The sequence below is a fragment of the Gossypium raimondii genome, chromosome 13 (assembly GCF_025698545.1).
Source record: "Gossypium raimondii isolate GPD5lz chromosome 13, ASM2569854v1, whole genome shotgun sequence".
NCBI classification, from domain to species: Eukaryota; Viridiplantae; Streptophyta; class Magnoliopsida; order Malvales; family Malvaceae; genus Gossypium; species Gossypium raimondii.
In genome coordinates, this window is record NC_068577.1 from 29945931 (window position 1) to 29970190 (window position 24260).

Here is a 24260-nt window from a genome sequence, read left to right on the forward strand (position 1 = left end):
AAATAATAAACATAAAATATATAATTAATAAATATTCAGTAATAATATTTATAAAAAAATAAAAAGATAGTATATATAAACAAGTTAAATATAAATAACTCATTTTGTACCAAGCTAAACATGAGCCTAAGCCCGATCTAAACCCACTCATATACACCATCACAATATAACTTACAATTTATCAGTAAAAAATAAAGAATACAATATTCTTACTAGTCAATGATGAAACTCGATTTGAATGAATAAATGAATCAATCAACAGCTTATGTTTAGGAATTTTCAATTTCGAAGCAGTTTACTATGGATAAGAACAGAAGTCACATTGGACCAAAAGTAAAATCCTACGTTCGAAATTCAAAGTTCAAACCGTCAAACAAAACTTCAAACGTTGAATTGAAGGTCACACAATACTGTAAAGGTAGGTGGTTGCTATGCTAAAATTCAAACCCAAACTCCAAATATTGTCGACTTTATAGTCAAATTACAAAGATAAAAGATGGGTTTCATGCAAAATTAACCATGAAAATGGCTTGAAGCATTCATGAATCATGAGACCCTTACCAGGAAGTAAAGCTCCAAAATTAACCATTCAGCAAAAGACAGCTTACTATAAATGGCTGAAGCATCCGTTAAGAGACCACACTCCTTTAAGTCTGAAAACCAACACAAAACAAGGGTTCTTTTACTTTTATTCACAAACTTCCTAGTTCACATACAGAGTTTGCTCCTAGGCCATTGCATCTCCACTCAATGTATTATTCCCGCTCACCAGGACTGAAATTTCACCCTTGCAGACCGATAATACCGCAAGCTACTCTACCACCAGCATTTCCGGTGCTTTTGCTAAGCTCATGCCCCCCCTTGCCAAGGTCATCCGGATCAGCATGGACAACGACAGCTCTTCCAATAATGGAGTGTGGCCCAGAGAGAGGAATCTACCAAAGCATAATACAGTAATTTTCAGAAATGGCCACAAGCATAAGAGAAAGGAAATCAAACATAAGCACAGATGAATAAGGAGTTCAAAAAAAAATACCTGTTTGTCGACAATAGAGAAACTCGCAGAGCCTGGACCACCATAAATAAAATTAACAGTATAAGCCATACAAAATCCTTAAACACCAATATTGAGTTGAAATATTTCAACATGTTAGTAATGAACTAGAAGGCAAATATTCATACCATCAGCACCAACAGTGACATTTCCTAGATCACCAGCATGGCGATTCACATCTTCAGGAGCACCATGCTCTTTTCCAGCAGGATTGAAGTGAGGTCCTGCAAAGATATTAATCACGATGAATTACATCCAAAGATGCAAGAAATCAATAAAGTCAACTTCCTGTCATTTTTTCCCTTTCTCATTCCAATTCCATACAAAAAGGAAAAACAAATCCAACTTTCAGACTTTACCTGTTGACATGCAACCATTTGTTGTGTCCCCTAGGGCATGAACATGGAACCCATGGAGGCCAGGCTTAAGACCAGAAATGTTCCCCGTCACTGTAGTTGGGCCTGGAAAGCGAAGGAAAGGTTAAATAACTTCGACAAGAAAGACAGAAGTACAGAAACCAAGTGCTATCAGGGTTGCAACCTACCATCTCCCTCTTGAGTGAAGAAAACAGTTCCACTAACACCTTCACTGCTGCTAAGGACAGCCACTGCTTTCACCATTTTTCTGTGATCTATACTACACAATGTTAGACATGGAAGTAAATAATTTTACCTAAATAAAAGATATCTTTGATAGATACATTTATAATGATGAAATAAAAGGTTCAAAAAGTATAACTATGATGAACCATACTACTTGCCCCAAATTTTGTGCTCCCTGACATGATATATAATTATTGGATAAATTCAAATGCAATCAAACGAATATTTTATCCCATGTCAAAGAATGCAAAAACATAGAACAATTGTGATAGGCAGACCATTATTTTCCAATTGTGATAGCTTACATAAAAGGTTAAAATATTTAAAAGAAAAACTCTTTAACTTTATTAGTTAACCTAGGTAGTTTCATTGTACCCAAATGAGCCTTAACCTTTAGTTTGCACTCATATAAGGCATTCCCCTTCAATTTGTGCCAAATAAGCTCTTAACCTTCAACTTAAATAAACCCTTAAAATAATTGATCTTTTATTTGAAATGAAATTTTATTTAGGTACAAATAGAAAGATAAGCTCTTAGTTGGTACAATAGATTCAAGGGCCATTCTTAATGTTTAGCATATATAAAATCAGAAGGTAGTCTTTGTTTCGTATCATCACAATCATTTTAAGACCCTTTGCAAATAAAGGCTAGTAGTTTCCAAGAGTAATTAATTATAGTCCAATAGCACCACAAATGTAAACTAATTAAAATTCCCAAATAATGATAAAAATTACAAAAGCTAAACATTCAACATAAACTATCATTTATCCCAACAAAAAGGGAATAGTTTATCCACTACTTTAATCATACAACAGAAAAAAAATAAAAAAATAAAAAATAAACTCTCTCAAAGAATACAAAATAAAACAATGAAATGAAAACCAAAAACTTGAAAATGAACTCAGCACTAGATGTTCTTCAATATGTAATTTTAAATATATATTCTTAATTTTTCAATCATCAACCAAGTTCACACGGCTTTGAATCAAAGATCTTTCAGTTATCCTACAAAGAGGGGGGAGAAAAAAGAAATACAAGCAGCAGCGAAATCTAGGTTAAAAAAATAAAAAGAAAAGGACATCTAGAAAGATCTTCCATAAAAGCTGAAGAACATCAAAATTAAGCTTAAGCTATAGTGAAATAATCAGGTCAATGCTTTAAAACCCTAAAAATCGAAAATCATGACTGTCAAACCGAAAAACAATAAAGAACTTGAAAAATTGAGCTACCTCCTTCGGAACTAGATCTCCTTCAACATGTATTTGTTTATGATTTTTGTCTTAAGTTTTTCAATCATCAAGCAAAAAATAGGATTCACACAAACTGATCAGACAGAATTTTTTTTTTTTAAAAGAAGAGAATTCTAGAACGATCTTCCATAAAAGGTGAAGAGGAGCAAAATCAAGGTTAAGATAGAGAGAAATGAAAGAAGCGGAAGGTTTAGAAGCCTAAAAATTGAAGGAGAATATGAAAGTCAAAAGAAGCTTACCTCAGAGCACCCCTTCAGAGTAAACAAACAAATGAGTGTGGTGTTTGTTTAGGAATTTATAGAAACGGGTGGGAAATGGGAATCAGAGGAGAAGGCTTTATCGCCAGCTACCCATTTGAGGGTACAATGGGAATTCAACTGACTGCTAATTAAAATATCTATTTGTGCATTTGGCCAAAATGAAGGGAAGATTAAAAATAAAAGTGATGATTATTAGTTTTAAAAAATAAGTTTGAATTATTTTTATATGTTTTTCAATAATATTTAAAATTTTAGTATATTATATTTTATAAACTTATTTAGATATCTTATTAATTAAGTATTTTTTTAAATGAAATGAGCATAAATATTAAATAAATAACTGAAAACTTTTTAAAATTGAAAAAGTTAAAACATAATTAATTTAAAATATTTTAAGATAAAAAATAAATAAATAAAATTAAAGTAATTGAAAGCTAGTAGTAAGTGAGAAAGGAATTGAGAAAAGGGTAAAAAATAATTTTAAGCTTAAGTAGAGGGTTCAATTAGCAATTGGACCCTTCGTCGTCCCGCTGAGCCCACCTAGTGCATTTCAGCGCGTTGGACTTGGGTTTTTAAAGAAGAGCATGAATTTACAAGCGAGTAACACATCAAACCATCCACAACATCAAGAAAGCAACTTGAAAGCTAAAGCAGACAAAGTAAAGCTCATAAGCTTAATTATAATAGTTAAGATAGATTATTACAGTTTTATTTTGAGTGGAAGCTACCGCCACATCTTATCTCTCTAATAATCTCAAACACACAAATTTGCAATTAAACCCCTAATTTTTTATTTGATTTAATCATCTGCTGGAGAAGATAAAATTTATACGTACCTCAAATTTTATTTGATTTAATCAACTAACATCGATCTCCTGGATGTGAGCAATTTTGTGCCAATCTGCCCCTCCATCTTTTTGGCATCTTCGTCCCAAGTTCGGACATGCTCTAATTCTCAGTTGTCGAAGTCCAGTAAGATGATCTATTCCCCCTGGTAGAGTTAACAATTTTGGGCATTCAATAATCTCAAGTTTATGAAGGGAAGTAAGATTTTGTAGCCATGCTGGTAGCACCGCAAACTTGTCACAATTTTCAATTTGTATTTGCTGCAAAGTGGAAGAAGATCCTTCAAGAAGCAATTGTGGCAAATCTGTTGACACATCTAAACTTCGGATTGAGAAAGTTTTAAGGCTCAATTGAAGGTCTTTGTCTTCTTTCTCTTCAGGTTCTATTCGTAGATTGATTTTTTCGCAGCAAGATATTCGAAGGACTTCTAATTTGGTTAGGTGTTTCAGGCTTCGTGGTAGTGAGACAAGATTAGGACAACCAAACAGAACAAGTCTTCGAAGTGATGTGAGATACTGCATTCCTTCAGGTAAGCATTCTAATTTGTCACATTCAAACAAGCCCAAGTATTGAAGAGATGTCCAAAATCGCAGCCAAGTTTCTTTCAAATGCTTAGCTTTAATGGTTATTTCTAGATATCTAAGCTCAATCAAGCTTTCCATGCTGACAGGCAATTGCATCAAAGGAATACCATACATTCTTAATGTTTGCAAGCTCCGAAGCTTATAAAAAGAACTTGGAAGTTTCTGTATATTTCGACAACCAGTCAAATCAAGGTCTCGTAAGTGCTTCAAGGTACCTATGGAATTCGGTAAAGCTGTCAATGGTGAACAAAGTAAATGAAGTGCTCGTAGATACTTAAATTTTGAGACACAAAGATTGATAAGAGATTCATGGATAGTCTTTGATTCTGTTGAAAGCTCATGGACGAATACTGTTCGAACATTCAAATCTTGCGGAACCTTTAGCAGCTTGTCATCACAAAATGATAAATGTCGAACATTTTCATCAATAACATATGATTGGGAATTCACTGTTTTACACTCTGTTTGTGACATATCTAATGCAAGATCATGTATCAAATCATGCATTTTAAAGGTAAAACCCAAGGCATAATCAGTCTCCTTTTGGATGGGGCACTTTAACAGTAACTCATTCAAATATCGACCTCCAACATCAAGCCATTCTTTCTTTTGCTTTGAATGCTCAAGCAATCCATTTGCCATCCAGAATTGGATGACTTTATCACTATAATATATACTATCCTTTTTGTACAATGACATAACAGCAAAACACCGTTGCAAGTGAGATGGCAAATGGTTGTAACTCAACTTCAAGACTAGTAAAATCTCATTTTCAACATGCTCAAGTTTCCATATTTCGTTATCTCGAACAGAGATCGAATCAGATTCATCAGTTTTCATAAACAAAAGGCTCCCCAAAGTTCTCACTACCAAAGGAACCCATTTGCATTTTTTCACAATTTCTTCCCCAATCCTCATGAGATTTGGATATTGTCTATCATCACCATCATTAAATACCCATTTTGTAAACAAAATCAAACAATCTTCATGAGGAAGAACGTTCAATTCATAAGGGCGAATTGAACTCATTATTGAAGCAACTTTCAAACTCCGGGTGGTCACAATGATTTTACTTTGAGACAAACCGCCCATTGATCTTAATAAATCTCTTAATTCAATCCATCTTGCTTAATTTTCATTCCACACATCATCTAGAACAAGCAAAAATTTCTCATCATTCAAAAGACTTCGCAAACAAGTTTGTAAGGCTTCAACTGTTGAATCATCACATTGTTCTCCTTTACTTATAGAGTGAATCATCAGCTTAAGCAATCTAGTAAGATCAAATTCCTCTGAAACACAAATCCATATCTTCAATGGGAAATGTCTATTAACTCGATTGTTATTATACACTAATCGAGAGAGTGTGGTTTTTCCTATACCCCCAATTCCAACCATGGGAATGACAAGAACATTTAGACCCTCACTTGGTTTCATCAAAAGATCAATAATGTTCTCTTTATCCACATCTCTACCAATGACATCCTTAGAATTCACAAAAGAGTGAGTCTCTTTGTTAAAAACATGTCGGTTGTCCGTACCCTGTCTTAGATTAAAGTTATCTCACTCAATGGCCAGTTCGTTTAACCTCTGATTGATGATTTCGATTTTATGACCCATTTTTAAAGAGAAGGAAAGAGGCAAAGAGCAGGAAGCTAAAAATCGAACCTTGAAGGTGATGTTGGGGTGATTGACCACCTGTTTGTGGACAGCTTCACACTTGAAATCATCAATAACATCTTCAGCGTCGTAAAAGATGTCTCGGAGCTTCCACATAGAGAGGCGCAACTTCTCGTTCTGGTGCTGTTGCCGCTCAGCATCCAACAGCACCGCTTTAATGCGGCTCAAGGTCTCCTTGAGCTTTCTTAAATGGCTTTCGACATTAAATGCCAAGCGAGTGTTACGAGCCAAAATGTTAGCAGGAAGAAAGTAATTAAATAGCTTAAGTAAAACGGAGAGTTTTGGGTGAATTAGTGGAATGGTGCGTTTTTGTAGTAACTGAATTGTGCCACGTCAGTTGTTTGTTATTTTTCTTTAATATTTGCATGTACTGCATGGTTTTTGGCAGTTATCGAATTTAGAAGAAATTTTCAGTCTCTTCTCTTCTTCTCTGGATATCCTTCTTCTATGTTTTCTTTCGTTGCTTAATTTTAGGTTCTATCAAAAGTATCAGAGCTTCAATGACTCCTTCTATGACGGGCGACGGCGTATCTACTCGCTTACAGAAAGAGGTTGGGGGTCTGCAGCAGGAAATTTCTAAAATTCATGAGGAAATGGCTCATCTAGAAACTAAGATGGAAAATCGGCTTAGGGAGTTCAAAGAAGAATTTCGAGGCGACCTACAAACTCTGTTGCGTCAATACTTTAGGCCACCTCCGACGTGTCCACCGATCGTGGGTACAACCGATAAAGAGAAGGGCGTCTTAGGGGCTCATCCTGGGTTTCCTCCCAAAGATTCCGACCCACCTTAGGTGTAGCCAGATCCATCTTTGGCAGAAGGAGGCAGTGTGCATTTGAGTGAGTAACAAATTGCTTCGGGAGCCTTGGGAAAGAGTAACAGGTTAGAATGCCCAAAGTTCAATGGTTCAAATTTTAGGGGATAGTGGACCAAGTTGGAACAGTTTTTTGAAGCCGATGGAACTCCTGATAATAACAAGGTCTGACTGGTCATGTTGAACTTGGAGGGGCGTGCTTTAGAGTGGTACTATTTTTATTCGCAGAGGAACGGGGGATTACACATGTTATCTTGGTCGGCATATTTGAAATGTTTGCAAGATCGATTTGGATTTGGACAGCTTGGTAATCCGATGAGGGAGTTGGTCCATCTGAAACAACTAGGGATGGTGGAACATTATCAGGATCTATTCGTGGGAGTACTGAATCAATTGCATCTCCCTGAAACCTATGCACTTAGCATTTTCATCAGTAACCTGAAACCCGAAATAGGTCACTATTTGGATTTGTTTGAACCCTCTACTTTGTTGGAAGCATTCCAGTTGGCTAGAAAAATAGAGGTGCTTATTTCTAGAAAGGGGGTAACAGTGATGGGGACAGGTATGCCTAAATCTCTTTAAACCACGACGATTGCCTCAAGGTATTCTTCTTCACCTGCAAGATCTGTTTCTAATGTACCTCCAAATAGATCTGGGTCGGGTGTACAATCTGTCAATCATATGCCACCTAATAGATCTGGGTTCAAAACTATTTCACCTGCGTTGATGGCTGAGAGAAAACAAAAAGGTCTTTGTTTCTGGTGTGCAGCCAAATATCATGCGGGTCATAAATGTATGAAATCCCAACTGTATCAGCTTTTATTGGAACCTTCTTCCGATAGTGAAGCTGAGAAATTTCAGGAGTGCCCCGAAAGGTTAGATGAAAGTGCTGCTGAAGGAGAGGACTCTAACGCTCCTGTTATTTCGTTGAATGCGTTGACAGGTCTTCAAGAACACAACACGATGCGAGTAGTGGCCCGTTTGGGGTCATGTTGGGCTATTATCTTGGTCGATTCGGGTAGCACTCATAACTTTATTGACGCAAAATTGGTCCATAGACTATCCATTCCAGTGATAAGTCACGAGCAACTTAAAGTGTCAATAGCGAATGGTAGCTGCTTGTTCACTCAGGGGCTTTGTAAAGGAGTTCAATGAGAAGTGCAAGAGACTGTGTTCAAGACTGATTTCATGGTTCTAGCACTAAAGGGATGTGATATGGTCTTGGGGGTGCAATGGTTACTGTCATTGGGAGATATCATGTGGAATTTTAATTCCTTGACCAGGCAATTCCACCTCGATGGTCGGTCTTGCATTATTCAAGGAATTATTCCTGGATCCTTGGCAGAGTGTAATGATGATTCAAAATGTTTCGCTACTATGGGCCAGTCGTTGAGACCCTTTACTGCTGTTCTGAGCTCGCCCGAGCAATTACAGCTTTCATCTTTGGGGGTTAGGGAGCAAGAGGACCAACTGAATAAACTGTTAGTAGAATTCGATGATATTTTTCAGGTTCCAAAAGGGTTACCACCAAAATGGGTGCATGACCATAAAATTCCTTTAAGAGATGAAGGGACAGTGGTTAAGGTCCGACCCTACCGTTATCCAGTTTTTCAAAAGACTGAGATGGAGAAGTTAATTCAGGAAATGCTTCAAGCTGGAGTGATCCGTGACAGCACAAGCTCTTTTGCTTCGCCGATCGTCATGGTTAAGAAAAAAGATGGAAGTTGGCGATTATGCGTAGACTATCGCCAATTAAATCAGCAAACAATTAAAGACAAGTTTTCTATTCCTATCATTGAGGAGCTGTTCGATGAGCTAGGGGAATCTACGGTTTTTTCTAAGTTGGATTTGAGGTCGGGATATCATCAAATTTGCATGTGGGAACCAGATGTGCACAAGACCGCATTCCGGACACATGAAGGGCATTATGAGTTCCTCGTGATGCCTTTTGGCCTCACGAATGCCCCCTCCAGCTTCCTAGCCCTTATGAACTCTATTTTTAAGCCATGGTTACAGAGGTTCGTACTAGTTTTCTTTGACGACATCTTAGTATATTCCACTTCATGGCAGGAGCACTTGCATCATTTGAGGGATATTTTTCTCATTCTCCGAGAGCAACAATTGTATACCAAAAAATCAAAATGTAGTTTTGGCTCTTCTCAAATACACGATCTGGGACACATTTTACATGAGGGTACTGTTTCCATGGACCCTGCCAAGATCGAATGCATATCTTCTTGGCCAATTCCAAAGTCGGTTAAGGAGTTGCGTAGTTTCCTCGGTCTCACAGGCTATTATAGGAGGTTCATTCGAGGGTATGGTGTGATTGCTAGACCCTTAACAGATTTACTGAAGAAGAGTGGGTGGGTTTAGTCAGAACAGGCTACAGAGTCTTTTCAATCCCTTAAGAATGCTCTCTGTTCAGCTCCAGTACTAGCGCTTCCAAACTTTCAGTTGGAATTCACAGTGGATACGGATGCAAGCGGATTTGGAATTGGGCGGTATTGCAGCAACAAGGCCGGCCTCTTGCCTTCTTTAGCAAGGACCTGGGGGTGCGTCATCAGGCCCTGTCGACTTATGAAAAGGAAATGTTGGCGGTTCTACTAGCTATTCGGAAGTGGCATTCATATTTGATAGGGCGACATTTCACAATTCATACGGATCACCAGAGCTTAAGGTTCTTATCTGACCAAGTAGCGATTACGCCGTTTCAGCAGCGTTGGGTGGCTAAAATGCTGGGCTATGACTTCGACGTGCTATACAAGCGGGGGATAAATAATAGAGTTGCGGATGCTCTCTCTCGACAACCCCAGTTAGTAGCTGGTCAGCATTTCCAGCTTACAGCCAGCTCCGTGATTTCAAATCTCTTTGAAAGAGTACAACAATCTTATACATGGGATAACAGATTAACGAAGATCATTCAGAAGATTCAACAATGCCCAGGTCAGGATCTGAAATACTCTTGGGATGGACGGTTCTTGCTTAGGAGAGGAAAGATTGTGGTTGGACAGGTTCCGTCTTTGCGTCAGGAATTGTTTTCTCATGTTCATGACAGTGCTATGGGTGGTCACTCCGGGGTTCATGTTACTAGGAAGCGACTTTCTAGTCTCCTATATTGGAAGGGTCTCACCACCGACGTTAAGAAATGGATTTGGGAATGTGTTGTTTGTCAAAGATGTAAAGGAGAAACAATAGCTTCTCCTGGGTTTCCACAACCGTTACCTGTTCCTAATCGTGCTTGGTCGGTAATTAGCATGGATTTCATCGATGGCCTGCCCACTTCCAACAAAAAGAATTCTATTCTTGTGGTGGTTGATCACCTTACCAAATACGACCATTTTCTAGCTTTGTCCGATCCATATATGGCTAAAGATGTTGCTAATGAGTATATGGTGCATATCTACAAACTTCATGGTATGCCCGAGTCTATTATCTCGGACAGTGACAAAGTTTTTGTCAGCCATTTTTGGCAAGCACTTTTTAGACATTCGGGGACTCGGCTTCTCCTATCTACGGCCTATCACCCCCAAACTGATGGCCAGATAGAAGTCTTAAACCGGTGTCTTTATAATTACTTACGTTGCATGTCGGGGGAAACACCAACTCAATGGTCCTATTGGCTGCCACTTGCTGAATGGTGGTACAACTCGTCTTTCCATTCTTCTATCCAACTCACACCGTACGAAGCCTTGTACGGTCAACCCCCACCTACACATGTGCCTTATTTGGCAGGTGCAACCTCGGTAGCCGTGGTAGATCGCAGCCTACAAGCTTGAGAGGCCGCACGGAAGTTGCTTCATTCCTGTCTCAAAAAAGCTCAAACCCGCATGAAACACTATGCAGACAAACATCGTTCGGAAAGAAGCTTCCAAATTGGTGATTTAGTCTACCTGAGATTGCAACCCTATAGACAGCAGTCTCTTCGAAGGGTTATTAATCAGAAATTGTCTCCCAAGTACTATGGCCCTTTTCCAGTTATTGGAAAGGTGGGAGCTGTGGCTTATACTCTCCGATTGCCACCAGATTAACGGATTCATCCTACTTTTCGTGTTTCTCAACTTAAGAAGCACGTTGGCTCGGCTCCTACGCAAGATCATTTGCCTCTAGTGGATGATCAATGTGTCCTACTAAAAGAACCAGTTCGCATTTTAGACAGAAGGATGGTCAAAAGAGGAAATTCTGCAGCAACATAAGTGTTAATTGAGTGGGTCAACTCTTTTCCAGAGGATGCAACGTGGGAACCACTTCCGGTAATCCAGACCAAATTTCTTTGGATTCTTCCTTGAGGTCAAAGAAGCTTTTGTGGGAGGGACATGCTGTTACGAGCCAAAATGTTAGCAGGAAGAAAGTAATTAAATAGCTTAAGTAAAACGGAGAGTTTTGGGTGAATTAGTGGAACGGTGCGTTTTTGTAGTAACTGAATTGTGCCACGTCAGTTGTTTGTTATTTTTCTTTAATATTTGCATGTACTGCATGGTTTTTGGCAGTTATCGAATTTAGAATAAATTTTCAGTCTCTTCTCTTCTTCTCTGGATATCCTTCTTCTCTATTTTCTTTCGTTGCTTAATTCCAGGTTCTATCAGCGAGCTTCTTCTACAGAGAGATGGGCAATTTTCTCCACAACCCTTTGTGCAGTATCTAACAGAAACGTTTCTACCATAATTGAACTCTACGAGCAAAGAAAGAAAGAAGGAAGAAAAGGTAATTACTTTAGGGAAAGCAAGGCAATCAAGCACTCAAAAATGGTTTTCTTTTTCTTGGTTAACAACATTTGGAAGTCGCCTTTAAGCAAACCTTGTGATTGATAGTTGACTTGAATCGAAATCTCCAAACAAGAGACGCTTATTCCTGTGTTTTTAGTTTTGACTTTTTGTTCCTCTTTCATGGAACAACTCTGGGAAAGTTCACAACAAAAGAGGGGGCTTTGAGGGAATTGGAATTTGTTTACTTTAAGGTAAATTTGATATATATATATATATATATGCCCAATTTAAAAAACATATAGGATTTTAGGTGGATTTTTTCAATATTTAGGAGAAGAATTAGATCGATTTTAAAGAAAAAAACAGAATGTAACACCCCTTACCCGTATCCAACACTGGAATAGGGTATGAAGCATTACCAGAACACATACACTTATAAACGTATTTAACCGAGTTAAAAAATTTCATCTAAATTAAAACTTTCAAAATTATTAACTTGTTTTTATAACTCTTCACAATATATCCTCAAAATATTATAATCATAATAAATAGGGCCTACGAGACCCGATATATACTCATGCAATTCAATGCTTCATTTCTATTTCATTCAATTCGCAATTTCTCATGCTCACAATTTAAATCATATCACTAGCAATTTCCATTTAATTCACGTACAATTCAATGACATTAAGCTCAATACTAATACGTATTTACCATTTAACTCAAAGTATATCGATTATGTCATTCATTAACACATTTATGAAATTCTCAATTTTGCAATAAAATATCACTCTAGCTTAAATAACATCAATTCAACTCATCATCCCCTTTTTTTGTCATTTTACCCTTCAAGTATGAATTTACTATTTCATTACCTTTCTACACTCGTTCCTATGCATATTACACAAAACATAAACATATCAATACAATGCATAACTTATAAGTTTAACATGGCATAATTGAGCCACAACTTGACCAAAGCCAAAGCATGTACACGACATTTCATATTCACTTTAACTCATTATTAATCCCATTGAACATTCGGAATATACACAGATACGTAGAGAATTAGCACATAAGTGCCACACTGATATGTAGCCGAAGCTACCAATGATATGTAGCCGTAGCTACCACTAAAATGTAGCCGAAGCTACCACTGATATGTAGTCGTAGCTACAATTGAAATGTAGCCGAAGCTACCACTGATCAATAACACTGGAAATGTCCAAGGGCCTGCTCACACAAGCTGTCAGGTGTCCGCAACATATGTTATATCACCCAGCACCCGGGACTCACTGTAACACTGGTCTTTAGTGACATGTCACTTGTATCCACTTCTATTCCTAAGTTCAACTGGGAATTTACACTTAACACTTTATTTTAAACACTTTATCACTTGAATAATTCATGAATAATTTTCCTTCCACATTCAATATTAATGCACATATCAAATAAAATTTACAATTTATAAAAATATAACTATTATTTACACGTAACTTACCGGCATGTGTTAATTCGTAAACCATTCATGACATTACTTCATGCCAAATCATATACCCAATATACCATACACACATATTATGAAACTTTATTTTCCCACATAAACTTAAACCATGACCAATAATACACAAATATAAGCATCATTTCTATTTCATTATTTATCAATTATAATCGAGCATATGACCAATTATATATGAATCATTCATATATTTTTCCAGTTTTTCTCCTCCTCCTCTCCATTCCACATCCTTAATGTGTATAACACATTCTTTTACTATTTTTCCTGTATGTAAATTCAAGCTGTCTATCTAAGTCAAAGTCACTAATTTATTTATATCTCGAGCTACAGAGCTCCAAATTAAGATCCGTTAATTTTACCCAAAACTAGACTCACATATCTTCTTACCATAAAATTTTCATAATTTTTGGCTTATGCAATAAGTACTGTTTATTCTTTAAAGTTTCCCATGTTTCACTACTCGACAGTTCCGACCCCTCTTCACTAAAAATTAGTTATCTTATTGTACAGAATTCGGATAATGTTCTCATTTGTTTCTTTTGAAAATATACTCATTCAGGATTCTAAACATATAAATTTTAGCCCATAATTATTTTTCTTTAATTTTTGATGATTTTCCAAAGTCAGAATAGGGGAACCCGAAATCATTCTGACATTGTCTCACAAAATTTATTATATCTCATAATTTACAATTTCATTACTTACATCGTTTCTTCTATGAGAAACTAGATTCAATAAGCTTTAATTTAATATTTTATTCATTCTCTAATTCGATTCCCACAATTTTTGGTGATTTTTCAAAATTAAACTACTGCTGCTGCCCAAAACTGTTTTAGTGCAAAATGTTGATTTCCATTTTGCCCCAAATTTCACAGTTCATACAATTCAGTCCTTGCTCAATTAACCCTTCAATTAAGCTAATTTTTCTAAATTAATACTTTACCTAGACATTATAAGTTATTCATAACTATTGAAATTCAGAATTTTCTCATAAAACTCTAACTTCAAACTCTTTTACTGTTAGGTCCCAAACATTCACTTTCGATTCAATTCTTTCAATAAAATCAGCATATAAACAATTTAAAGCTCTAATTCCATGCTAAATCATCATATACTTCCAGAACATATTCATAGCAACTTTCAACTTCTTTCATAGAATCAAAAACTAATGAATTCAACAAGTGGGCCTAGTTGTAAAAGTCACAAAAACACAAAAATTTCAAGAAATAATCAAGAATTGAACTTACTTGCAGTAAAAATATGAAAAACCAGTTTAAGGAAACCCTTCTATGGTGTTTTAGCTGATGATAATGCAGAAAAATAAAGAGAAATCTAGATAATTCCACTTTGATCCTAGCTTTATTAAGTAATTTTGCAATATTCCAATTTTACCCTTAATTCTCCTTACTTTCTTCCTGATTTCATGCCTTCACCATCCAGCCCAAATAGACATTGGGTTTATTTTCCTTTTAAGCCCTCTTCCTTTTATCATTTAAGTTATTTAATTATTTCCTGAAACTTTGTATTTGTTACAATTTAGTCCTTTTTGTTCAATTAATTATCGGAACTTTAAAATTTCTTAACGAAATTTTAATACTAACTTTTTAATACTCCATAAATATTTATAAAAATATTTATGGCTCGGTTTAAAATCTCTAAGGTCTCGATACCTCGTTTTTTTATTCTAATTATTTTAATATTTATTTCTAGTGCACTATTCACTATTTCAAAAATTTTCTTAACTTCACATTTAACTTATACTCACTAAATTAATAATATTTTCTACTCATTTGTCGGATTTGGTGATCTCGAATCACCGTTCCGACACCCCTAAAAATTCAGGCCATTACATTTTTCCTCATCGGATTTGTAGTCCCAAAACCACTGTTCCGACTAGACCCAAAATCGGGCTGTTACACAGAATCAAATCCTACAAAATGGATTTTGTTTATTAATTTAATATATTAATTTTTTTTAGTTAGATGATTAAATATTAGTAGTTTTATTTTTGAATGTGGGATTCAATTTTTCTCTTACTCTTTATAGTTATATTTTTATTTCGTTTTATTTTAATTTTTTTAAATTTATTTAATAATTATAAATAAATATATTTTTTATATATAGCTAATGACTATCATCATTATCATCAACTATAATATTACAAACAATGGTTTAATAACCATTTAGGTTTCTTGGTTAATAATAAGGAGCTTATTAGTAAGGTGTCTGAGGTTGAAGTTAAGAATGATGTCTTCCAGCTGGGAGGTTTGAAAGCTCCAGGGTCTGATGGGTATTGTGGGATTTTTTATCAGAAGTATTGGTCAATAGTAAAAGATGATGCTGTGAGGTGTGTCCAGAGCTTTTTTCGAAATGGCAGAACGCTGAGAGAAATGAATAAAACAGAGGTTGTGCTAATTCCAAAAGTGAAGGGGCCTGAGTTGGTATCTCAGTTTAGGCCTATTAGTCTGTGTAACTTCTGTTACAAGATTACTGCAAGGGTTATGGTTAATAGGATAAGACCTTTGATGGGAGAGTTAATAATGTGGAATCAAAGTGCTTTTATTGAAGAAAGATTGATTCAGGATAATGTTGCTATTGCTGGAGAGGTCTTCCATTATTTGAAATTGAGGAGAAGAGGTAGGAGGCATGAGGTGGATATCAAGTTGGATATGAGATTACTTCTGCCATGGCAAACTTTATTTGGGAACAAAGGGATGGGAAAAGAAAGATTCATTGGTTGAGTTGGGAAAAATTAACTAAGACATAGGGTGATGGTGGATTGGGTTTTAAAGAATTAAGAAAGTTGGTGTTTTGTTAATGGATCTGATAAGCTTTGGATTAGAGTGCTGAAAGGGAGATATTTCCCAAATTCTGAGTTCTTTGAGGCTCAAAAAGGTGCACAAGCATCATGGATTTGGAGTAGTCTTTTGGCAGGAAGGGATCTGATATCATTGGCAAATAGGGAATGGAGAATCAATGAATATTTGGAGAGATAGATGGGTTCCAAGATTAGGAGGTTCTGTTTTTGCTAATGGTGAAGAGGATGTGTCTGGTAGGCCACAAATAATAACCGAGATTACAGATATGGATGGTATTAAGGAATGGCTTGATGATGATGAACAATGTAATGCTATTTTGAAGATACCTTTTTGTTTTAGTGGTGGTCATGATTGTTTAGTGTAGAGTAAATACTCGGTGAAATCTGGGTACATTGTTGCAAGGATGGAGGGTCATAGTAATAGTAACATGGATTGTCAGCGATCTAGTATATGGAAGGTGAACTGGAATTTGAAGACTCCACCTAAGGTCAGGAGTTTTTTTGTGGAGATCATGTAATAATGCGATTGCTACTAATTTGAACATGTGGAGAAGGAAAGTTAGAACTAGCCGTTGTTGTAAATTTTGTGGAAATAAGGAAGAGACTGTTATGCACTTACTTTTTAAGTTCAGTTCGGGGATTTTGAAGGAGACTTTGTTTGGTTGTTGCAACTGTGAGAGAGTTTAAAAAAGAGACATGACAAATAGGAGATTATGGCTAGGGTGGGCTCTTTTTGTTGGTATATTGGGAAGCATAGATGTGATGCTGTTCTGGAGAATAAGGGTGTTGATCCAATAAGTACCATCATATTTGCTGAGAATGCTTTTAAGGAATATTGGATGGTTAATGGAATATGGGAGAGTCTGTGTAAGTTGGCAAGAGATGGAGAGGGTCGAATGGAGGATAAATGGGAGAGGCCGCCATTTGATTGGTTTAAAGTGAACTGTGAATGAAGTTTTCACAAGGATTCTGAGGATGCAGGAGTTGGGGTTGTTTTTAGAATTCAGATGGGAAGTTAGTGGATGGTTTGGCCAAAGCTGAGGCTGAAGCTGTGAAAATGAGTCTTAAAATGGTTGTTGATAAGGGATTTAGAAAGATTACTGTTGAGATTGATTCTAAAGTGTTGATGAATGATATTAACGAGGGCGGTGAAGTGAGTTTCGGGTGGAAGTTGCTGCCTATTTTGAACAACATCTGGTCTTTTAGTAAACAAGTGTCTAATTGTGGAAGAGCTGCTAATAAAGCAACAGATTGGGCTGAAACACACGGCCGTTTGATGATGTGCCTATGTAATTGGGTCAATGCACCCATCATCATTGGTTTTCTTTTTGTATAACGATAGTGTGCCTGCTCCACCTTTATACTGTTAATTTTACACCGTGTTGGTGAATGTTTGTTGTGAGAAAATGTCTTCTCTGTATTGTTTCATTTGTGCTTTTGTAATTGTTCATTTGTTGATTGGATTACATTTGTTTTCAGGAGTGAAATACCCTTTCACTGGCCCAAAAAAAAAAAAACCTAAATCTTAGATCATCAATTACCAATACTTTGAGCACAAATAAAACCCTCAACTGAGATAGTAAAACGAAATGACACATTTTAAGTTCCACAATTTAACTAAGAATCCCAACAACTTTATTACGAAATTTCCTACATATTCAACATAATAAAAGTTCACACATGATTTCCCCCACGTTTGCGGTCTAGTATGTGAATATCAAATATCGGCAAATAAACCAACCAACTGCGATCCTTGTTTTCTAGGCACTTTTCTCACTGCACAGCTTCTCGATAAGTTCTGCAGCATCTTGAACAGTTGTGATGGATTGTGCATTGTCCTCTTCCACCGTGATTCCGAATTCTTCCTCAAGTCCCATCACAATCTCAACCTGAAACCATATACTATCGATCATAACACAAACCAAAACCAATAATCTTTCAAATTACAAACAACTAATCAACAAAGATATGCATCTAAAACAAATGGATGGGCAACTACTACTTATAAAAGTAGAACAAATTCATGGTCTCCTTGATCCTGCACACTACTTTTATGCACATAAGATGAAAGGGAAGAAAGAAAATATGAAATGGTTATACAGTTGAGAAAGTACCGTATCAAGAGAATCAGCTCCAAGATCAAGAAATGTTGATTCACCGGTGATTGGTTTGTCATTGTCTAAAGCTAATTGTCTCTTTACTACTTCACATACCTTATCCACGGTCTCTTTTTTGGCCTGCACAATGACATTTAACATCAAAGAGAGAAATAGTTAAAGATATATATTGTCATAGGAGAGACCAAAACCTATAGAAACAAATATCACTGCATTCAGTGAGAAACATACAGCACAGCAGATCTGCAAGCGAGCAGGCATTGGACGCATCGTAAATGAGAGGGTGCTTCTTCCCTGGTTCATAAATGAACCCAATTTCAACCCAGAAACACTGCCTTTAGCCTGTTAAAAGATGTTCAGTAGCATGAAAATCAGCCGATGATTTATATAAAAAGAATGGTTCTAGAAGAAACAACAATCTTCAAAGATATCTCAACATCTTAATCCAAGCAAAATAGAAACTTAAATTTTGCACTTCAGCCATAGTCTATTTTAGTGAACTTTACAAACAAAATTCCAAATCCAACATGCCATTGATATTCATAAGCACTCTAAACATCAATAATATAGCTGCAATTTTATACAGTGATCTATGTTATAGATCAAATATAATTCTATGAAAATCATGTTTAACAGGCCAAAAACCACTAAAACAAATCTCCTTAAACTTAAAACTAATGATACCCAGAAAATCTATAGCTTCCATCACCACATCAGCTCATTTGGAAGCAAAAAGCAATTCCCGTTCTAGTTATTGCTTTAGTAACTTGCTTGAGCTCCCTTAAGATGCTAAAACAAATCACACTTGATTAAAAAATGGATAAATAACCATATCTAATGCAACACCAAATCAGATAAACAAGTAAAATCTTTTTTTTTTTATAATTTCCGAAAGCAAAAAACCAAAAAGAAGTAAAGGCAAAACAACAGCAATAAAAATAAATTAGAAACTTTCAGATCTCAGATTGACCAGATCAAATCATCCATGAAAGAAGTAAAACTAACAAAAGTAACAGTAAAGCATCAGTAACAGTAAGATATGGAAATTTGATTAAATCAATAAACAAAAAGTGAAATCTGAAAAAGAAGGATAAATTAAAACAACAAACAGATCGGGCCAAAAATAAAACCAAAGAAAGAAACCAAAAAAAAAAAAAAGTCCAAAGAAGAAGAGAAACAAATGCATTAGTAGCTAAAAAGAAAGAAAGATAAAGAGAGTACAAAGGGGCGAGGTTGCATGGAGATGGATGAACCAGCAATAGAAGCCATTGGAGAGAAAAAGACGAAATGCGAAACGGCGGAGAGACCGAAGATGAGTGGAGTGGAGTATGAGGGTTTAGGAGTTCGGTTTTTATAGGAGGATTTGTGATATTGAGAATGAGAAAGAGGTTTCTCTCCTTTTGGGGTGTTTATTTGCTTATTTATTAATGGCGTTAGCACCGACCCTGGACGGCACACGACCAAATTTGGCCATTTCTATTTAAGGTGCCGTAATAATAAAAATATTAATTATTAAAAATATATTAACAATATTTGAGAAAAATTGATTAAACAAGTAAGAAAATCTAAAATCAAACTATTATAAATATATATTTTAAGAATAAGGCAGAACTTTATTTAATGAACGGGATTGCATGCCATACATGAATTGTTAAAATGGAAGGATGGCATCCAATGGTTTTAAATGTTAAAATGAAATGATGGCAATAACTCCAAAGTTTAGTATGGAACCATGTGTTCATGCAACGGCAACCAAATTTCTTTTCTTTTTCTTCTCTTTACTGATTTTTAGCATTATTTAATTCAAAGGGGTAGGATATATGCTGGAAATAATATTTCTTTTATGTTCTGCACACCATGTGAAAATAGCATGGAAACACACCTTGCTGGTCAATTGTATTTAAATATTCATTATAATTTTTATGAATAATGTAAAAATTAATTTAAAGCATATTATTATGAAAGATGCAAAATAATATCAATTATTTTATTCCATAAAGAAATACTTAAATAAGTGATAAATAATTTTGCACTGCTCTAAATATATTTCTTTTTGTAAAAGGTTAACTAAAATAAATCTTCAATTCTTTAATATAGCAACTTACAAACAGTAATACGTTAGAAAAAATATATGATTAGTTAATATATCTTTTCAAGTTTGTAATATTATTATAATTTTAAAATATATTACTATGAAAATATTTAAATTTCATATAAAATTTCAAATATATTTTTATTGAATTTTTAGAGAAAATATATTTTTATAGTTTGTTTGAGGGTTTATGATTTTTTTTTTAAATTTAGTCTAAATAAGGGCTATAGGCCAATTTTATTTTTTATTTAGGCCTTTAGGCTGATTTTAACTTTAATTAGGGAAATAGGCCAGTTTTAGGAGAGAGAATGTGAAAGCGCGTCAAGTTGGGCGCATTTTCACCTTCTATCTCTAAGGTTGGGGCTTATTATTTTTTTAGGGTTAGGGTTTAGGGTTTAAATTATTTTAAAAGTGTTCAGGGTTTTCGATTGAAACGATAGAAGTTCTTAGGTAGTTTTGAGGGGTCGGAAATGTAATAACGCGCCTCAACACACATACATTTCATATGTCATTGCGGGATAGGACCATCACATTAGAAACCCATCGTGGGGAAATCTGGTTTCAGGGTAACCAGTGGTCAAAGTCTACGTGAAGGTCCTAGTTGGCAGCCGTGATGCAGTCACTGGTTCGAGTATAATTGGAGGGGCAGGTGATAGTCGTTATGTAATTAGGAGTTCAAGCTTTTGGATACCTGCAAACAATACCCTATATATACCATACATAAGATTGTGGATATAATCATACAGAAAAATTTTAAGGATTTTCAGTGTAATCAACATAATTTTTTTCTCTATGTCTAAGTAGCCGATATCTTTAACCTTTCATTCCTGTCCGAAAGCTTACACCGAGATGGAGACAAGAGGGCTCTCAAGTGGAGAGCAGATATTCCGACACAGTAAGGTCAAACTCGGGTCGGTGTCGTAGCGATTGTAGTTATTAATGTGTTGTATAATAACAACAACTGTCGTCGCTCCAAAAGGAGCATCATCTTTACTGCACAGCAATAGCCGTTCCCTGTTTGAGAGTCCTCTTACGTCCATGATGGTGTCGGCCTTTGAATAAGAAAAAAGGTTAAAGGTACTGATTGCATGGAAATTGAGAAAAAAATTACACTGATTATAGCTGGAAGCCCTGGAGTTTTTCTATATGAATATGCCCTCAAAGTTTTGTATGGTATTTATAGGGCATCATTTTCAGGTATTTAAAAAGATTGAGCTTGTGGTCGCGTAACGACTGTCAACTAGCTCTCCCATCATACCCCGATCCATTACTGTATAACAGTCATTGATTGAGACCTCCACATCGACTTTTACCCTTGATTGTGGAAAATAAAATCATCCCATAACCGACTTCCCTAGGATAGGCTTCAGAGGCAATGATCCCATCCCGACATGATATATGAAATGTGTGTGGCTCGGAGCGATATCACATCACTGACGACTCAAGAATACCTCAAACGTAAATCGAATATTTTTAACAGCCAAAATTTTTAAAACTGGGAAATGTTTTATAGTAGAGAAATGGAAAGGATTGGAGAGAAATTATATGAATGAGAGATGATGAAGCTTAGTATGTGAGAGTCATTTTATAGTCCTAGAGAAGGGTTTGTTTGCAAAGAAAAACCTTAAAAGCGCGCTGGAACATATTCTAAACATGTTAAAGTGTTTAAAGCGTTCGAATTATTCGAAGCGTCCTGCTTTTCTGCCCAAAGAATAGGAAATTTGTTAGAGAAAGCTCCCTTAGTTGGGCGATCTTTCTCTAACAAATTTTCTATTCTGGGGTGAAAGGACTTTTTCGTATGCCTATTGAACACGTTATGCAACATCGAATCTCAATGAAATTATATGACTTCTGAACACGTGATGAAAAGTATTTGCACCATACAATATGCAACGAATGTGTGCATTCGTAAACAAAATTAATAGCGCGTATTCTCTTTCTCCCTGCATAATTATCTTATAAAAGGGGCGTAATTTTCATAACTTAGACACTCATCAAGTTAATATCAAATAGAATAAGCTTGCATCACAGGTGAGAGTTGTGTGTACTCCTTTAGACAACTCTCTACTTTTTTTTGCGTTTATTCATCCAAATCGTGAAATTTGTAATATACTACGACAGTCAAATCTGTAATATAGAGTTCACGGTGGTGTTTGTAGGAGCGAAGTCTGTGGAATTTGCGTTCAATAGTACTATTAAAATGCATGAGCTACGGACCAGAATCAGGAGGAAAGTCAGGGGGATTGTTTCGGGGAAGAATTACGAGGTTGTAATGCAGATTTTTTGCATCTGTTGACCCCTATAAGTATGAGTTATTTGATGTGATTAGTGAGACACATCTCGAGACGGACATATCATCACACATCTCAAATGAAAATGTTGTTATTAAGTTATATGTCGAGTTCACCGATGCTGATGAATCTAGCCCATTTCAACCACTGTCACGGTGAATACGGGTACCGAAGCTAAAGCAGAAAGTCCTACTACAAGGTTGTATAGTAGGTTTTTTGGCCTTTTTCAAAGCGACTACTACGATGTTCTCGAAACATCTATAGGCAGACACTCATCGGTCTCCAGCATCGATCTAAACTTTAGGGGCCAGTACCAGTTGAGGTACCAGCATAACCCAAATCTAGGCACTCGAGCTTGACATTCAATCAGTGCATTCGATTTCAATTTTGGCACTAGGTCGATGTCATAGGGCGGAAGCAATTATACCGAGGGATAATCGATGTACACTGGTCATCAACTCGTTGAATATTCTTGTGGGCACATGGGTTACAAGAGAACTGATGACCTACTCCTTTCGACGAGGGCCGGTGAGGGTACGTCTAACACCGTGCTCAAATGTGACAATAAAGGAACAAACGAGGAAAGGGATGCAGATAAGGAAGAAGGGGCTATAGATGCAAACAAGGGAGAGGAGTCAAAACTTGAGCCAATCCGGCAACGCGGTTCGGATGGTCCAGAAGTGGCACTATTTTTTGAACCGGATCCGATTACAACAAAGCGCAACTTTATGAGTCTGACCGTGACACCTCGAACAATGCTCCAGATTCAGATGTACGATTTAAGGCATATGAACCTCTGCCACACATGAAAAATATCGACCTATCGACCGATGGTGGTTTAGAGTTTTCACGACTTCCACACAGAACACCTGGTCATGCAAGCACATATCATAATGTACGAGTATTAGAAGTTGGAATGGGATACCCCAACAAAGATGCTTTTCTTGTTGCACTGAATTAGTGTAGCATCAAGAACGGTGTGAATTACTACGTTACGAAGTCCCGCTTTGAGAAATTTGAAAGAAAGTGCATAATGAAGGACAGAAAGTGTAAATGGAAAATCATGGTGTTTTACTGGAAAAAAATCAGGCTGTGGGCGATAAAGAAGTATCCTAGTCCCCAATATGTATGTTGCAACAATTGCAAGCCAGGACCATTCGAGGCTAGACTCGAACATGGTTGCTGACATAATTCTACTTATGATGAAGGCCAGTCCCCAGATTGAAATATCGATTCTGATTACGAACATACATAGTCAGTACTAGTACACTCCAACGTACTACAAAGTGTAGGTTACAAAACAAAAGGCTATAGAGAAGTTGCATCACGGGTGGGAGGGTTCATATAACTATTTACGACAATGGTGCCAAGTATTGGATCGGTATGTATCAGGTTTCGTAATTGATCTCCAAACACGCCTAGGGTACTGCGGCGATCGGTTGGTCCTTAAGAGAAGAGTATTCCATTGGCTCTTTTGGACCTTTGAGTAATGCAAAGAGGCATTTTAGCACTGCAAGCCTATGGTCCAAATTAACGGCACCTGGCTGTATGGAAGGTACTAGTAGCGTCTATTGCTTGCCATTTCTCAGGACGATAATCGGAAGATTCTACCTATAGGGTTTGCAATAACTC

The 24260-nt window shown here is 36.3% G+C and overlaps 3 protein-coding genes across 5 annotated transcripts; all 3 read right to left on the reverse strand.

Annotated features, from left to right (window-relative positions):
- Positions 1 to 322: 322 nt before the first annotated feature.
- Positions 323 to 3256, reverse strand: LOC105782588 (superoxide dismutase [Cu-Zn]). 3 transcript variants are annotated; one of them, XM_012607416.2, is made up of 6 exons: positions 3146 to 3256; positions 1599 to 1685; positions 1414 to 1515; positions 1183 to 1278; positions 1037 to 1068; positions 323 to 935 (listed from the first exon to the last, which is right to left on the reverse strand). In XM_012607416.2, the coding sequence occupies exons 2-6, from the start codon at positions 1672 to 1674 to the stop codon at positions 783 to 785; spliced, it is 459 nt and encodes a 152-aa protein (XP_012462870.1). In that variant the 5' UTR covers positions 1675 to 1685; positions 3146 to 3256; the 3' UTR covers positions 323 to 782. The 3 variants fall into 3 exon arrangements, with proteins under 3 accessions (XP_012462870.1, XP_012462871.1, XP_012462872.1); XM_012607417.2 differs by having other exon boundaries at positions 1599 to 1690; positions 3146 to 3181; XM_012607418.2 differs by lacking the exon at positions 3146 to 3256 and adding an exon at positions 2886 to 3027.
- Positions 3257 to 3981: 725 nt separating this feature from the next.
- LOC105782586 (putative disease resistance protein RGA4) lies at positions 3982 to 5951 on the reverse strand. The gene has a single exon (XM_052627086.1). The coding sequence runs from the start codon at positions 5686 to 5688 to the stop codon at positions 4024 to 4026; it is 1665 nt and encodes a 554-aa protein (XP_052483046.1). The 5' UTR covers positions 5689 to 5951; the 3' UTR covers positions 3982 to 4023.
- Positions 5952 to 17675: 11724 nt separating this feature from the next.
- Positions 17676 to 19663, reverse strand: LOC105783673 (acyl carrier protein 1, chloroplastic). Its single transcript, XM_012609255.2, has 4 exons — positions 19467 to 19663; positions 18477 to 18587; positions 18243 to 18365; positions 17676 to 18017 (listed from the first exon to the last, which is right to left on the reverse strand). The coding sequence occupies exons 1-4, from the start codon at positions 19512 to 19514 to the stop codon at positions 17889 to 17891; spliced, it is 411 nt and encodes a 136-aa protein (XP_012464709.1). The 5' UTR covers positions 19515 to 19663; the 3' UTR covers positions 17676 to 17888.
- Between the last annotated feature and the right edge of the window lie 4597 nt (positions 19664 to 24260).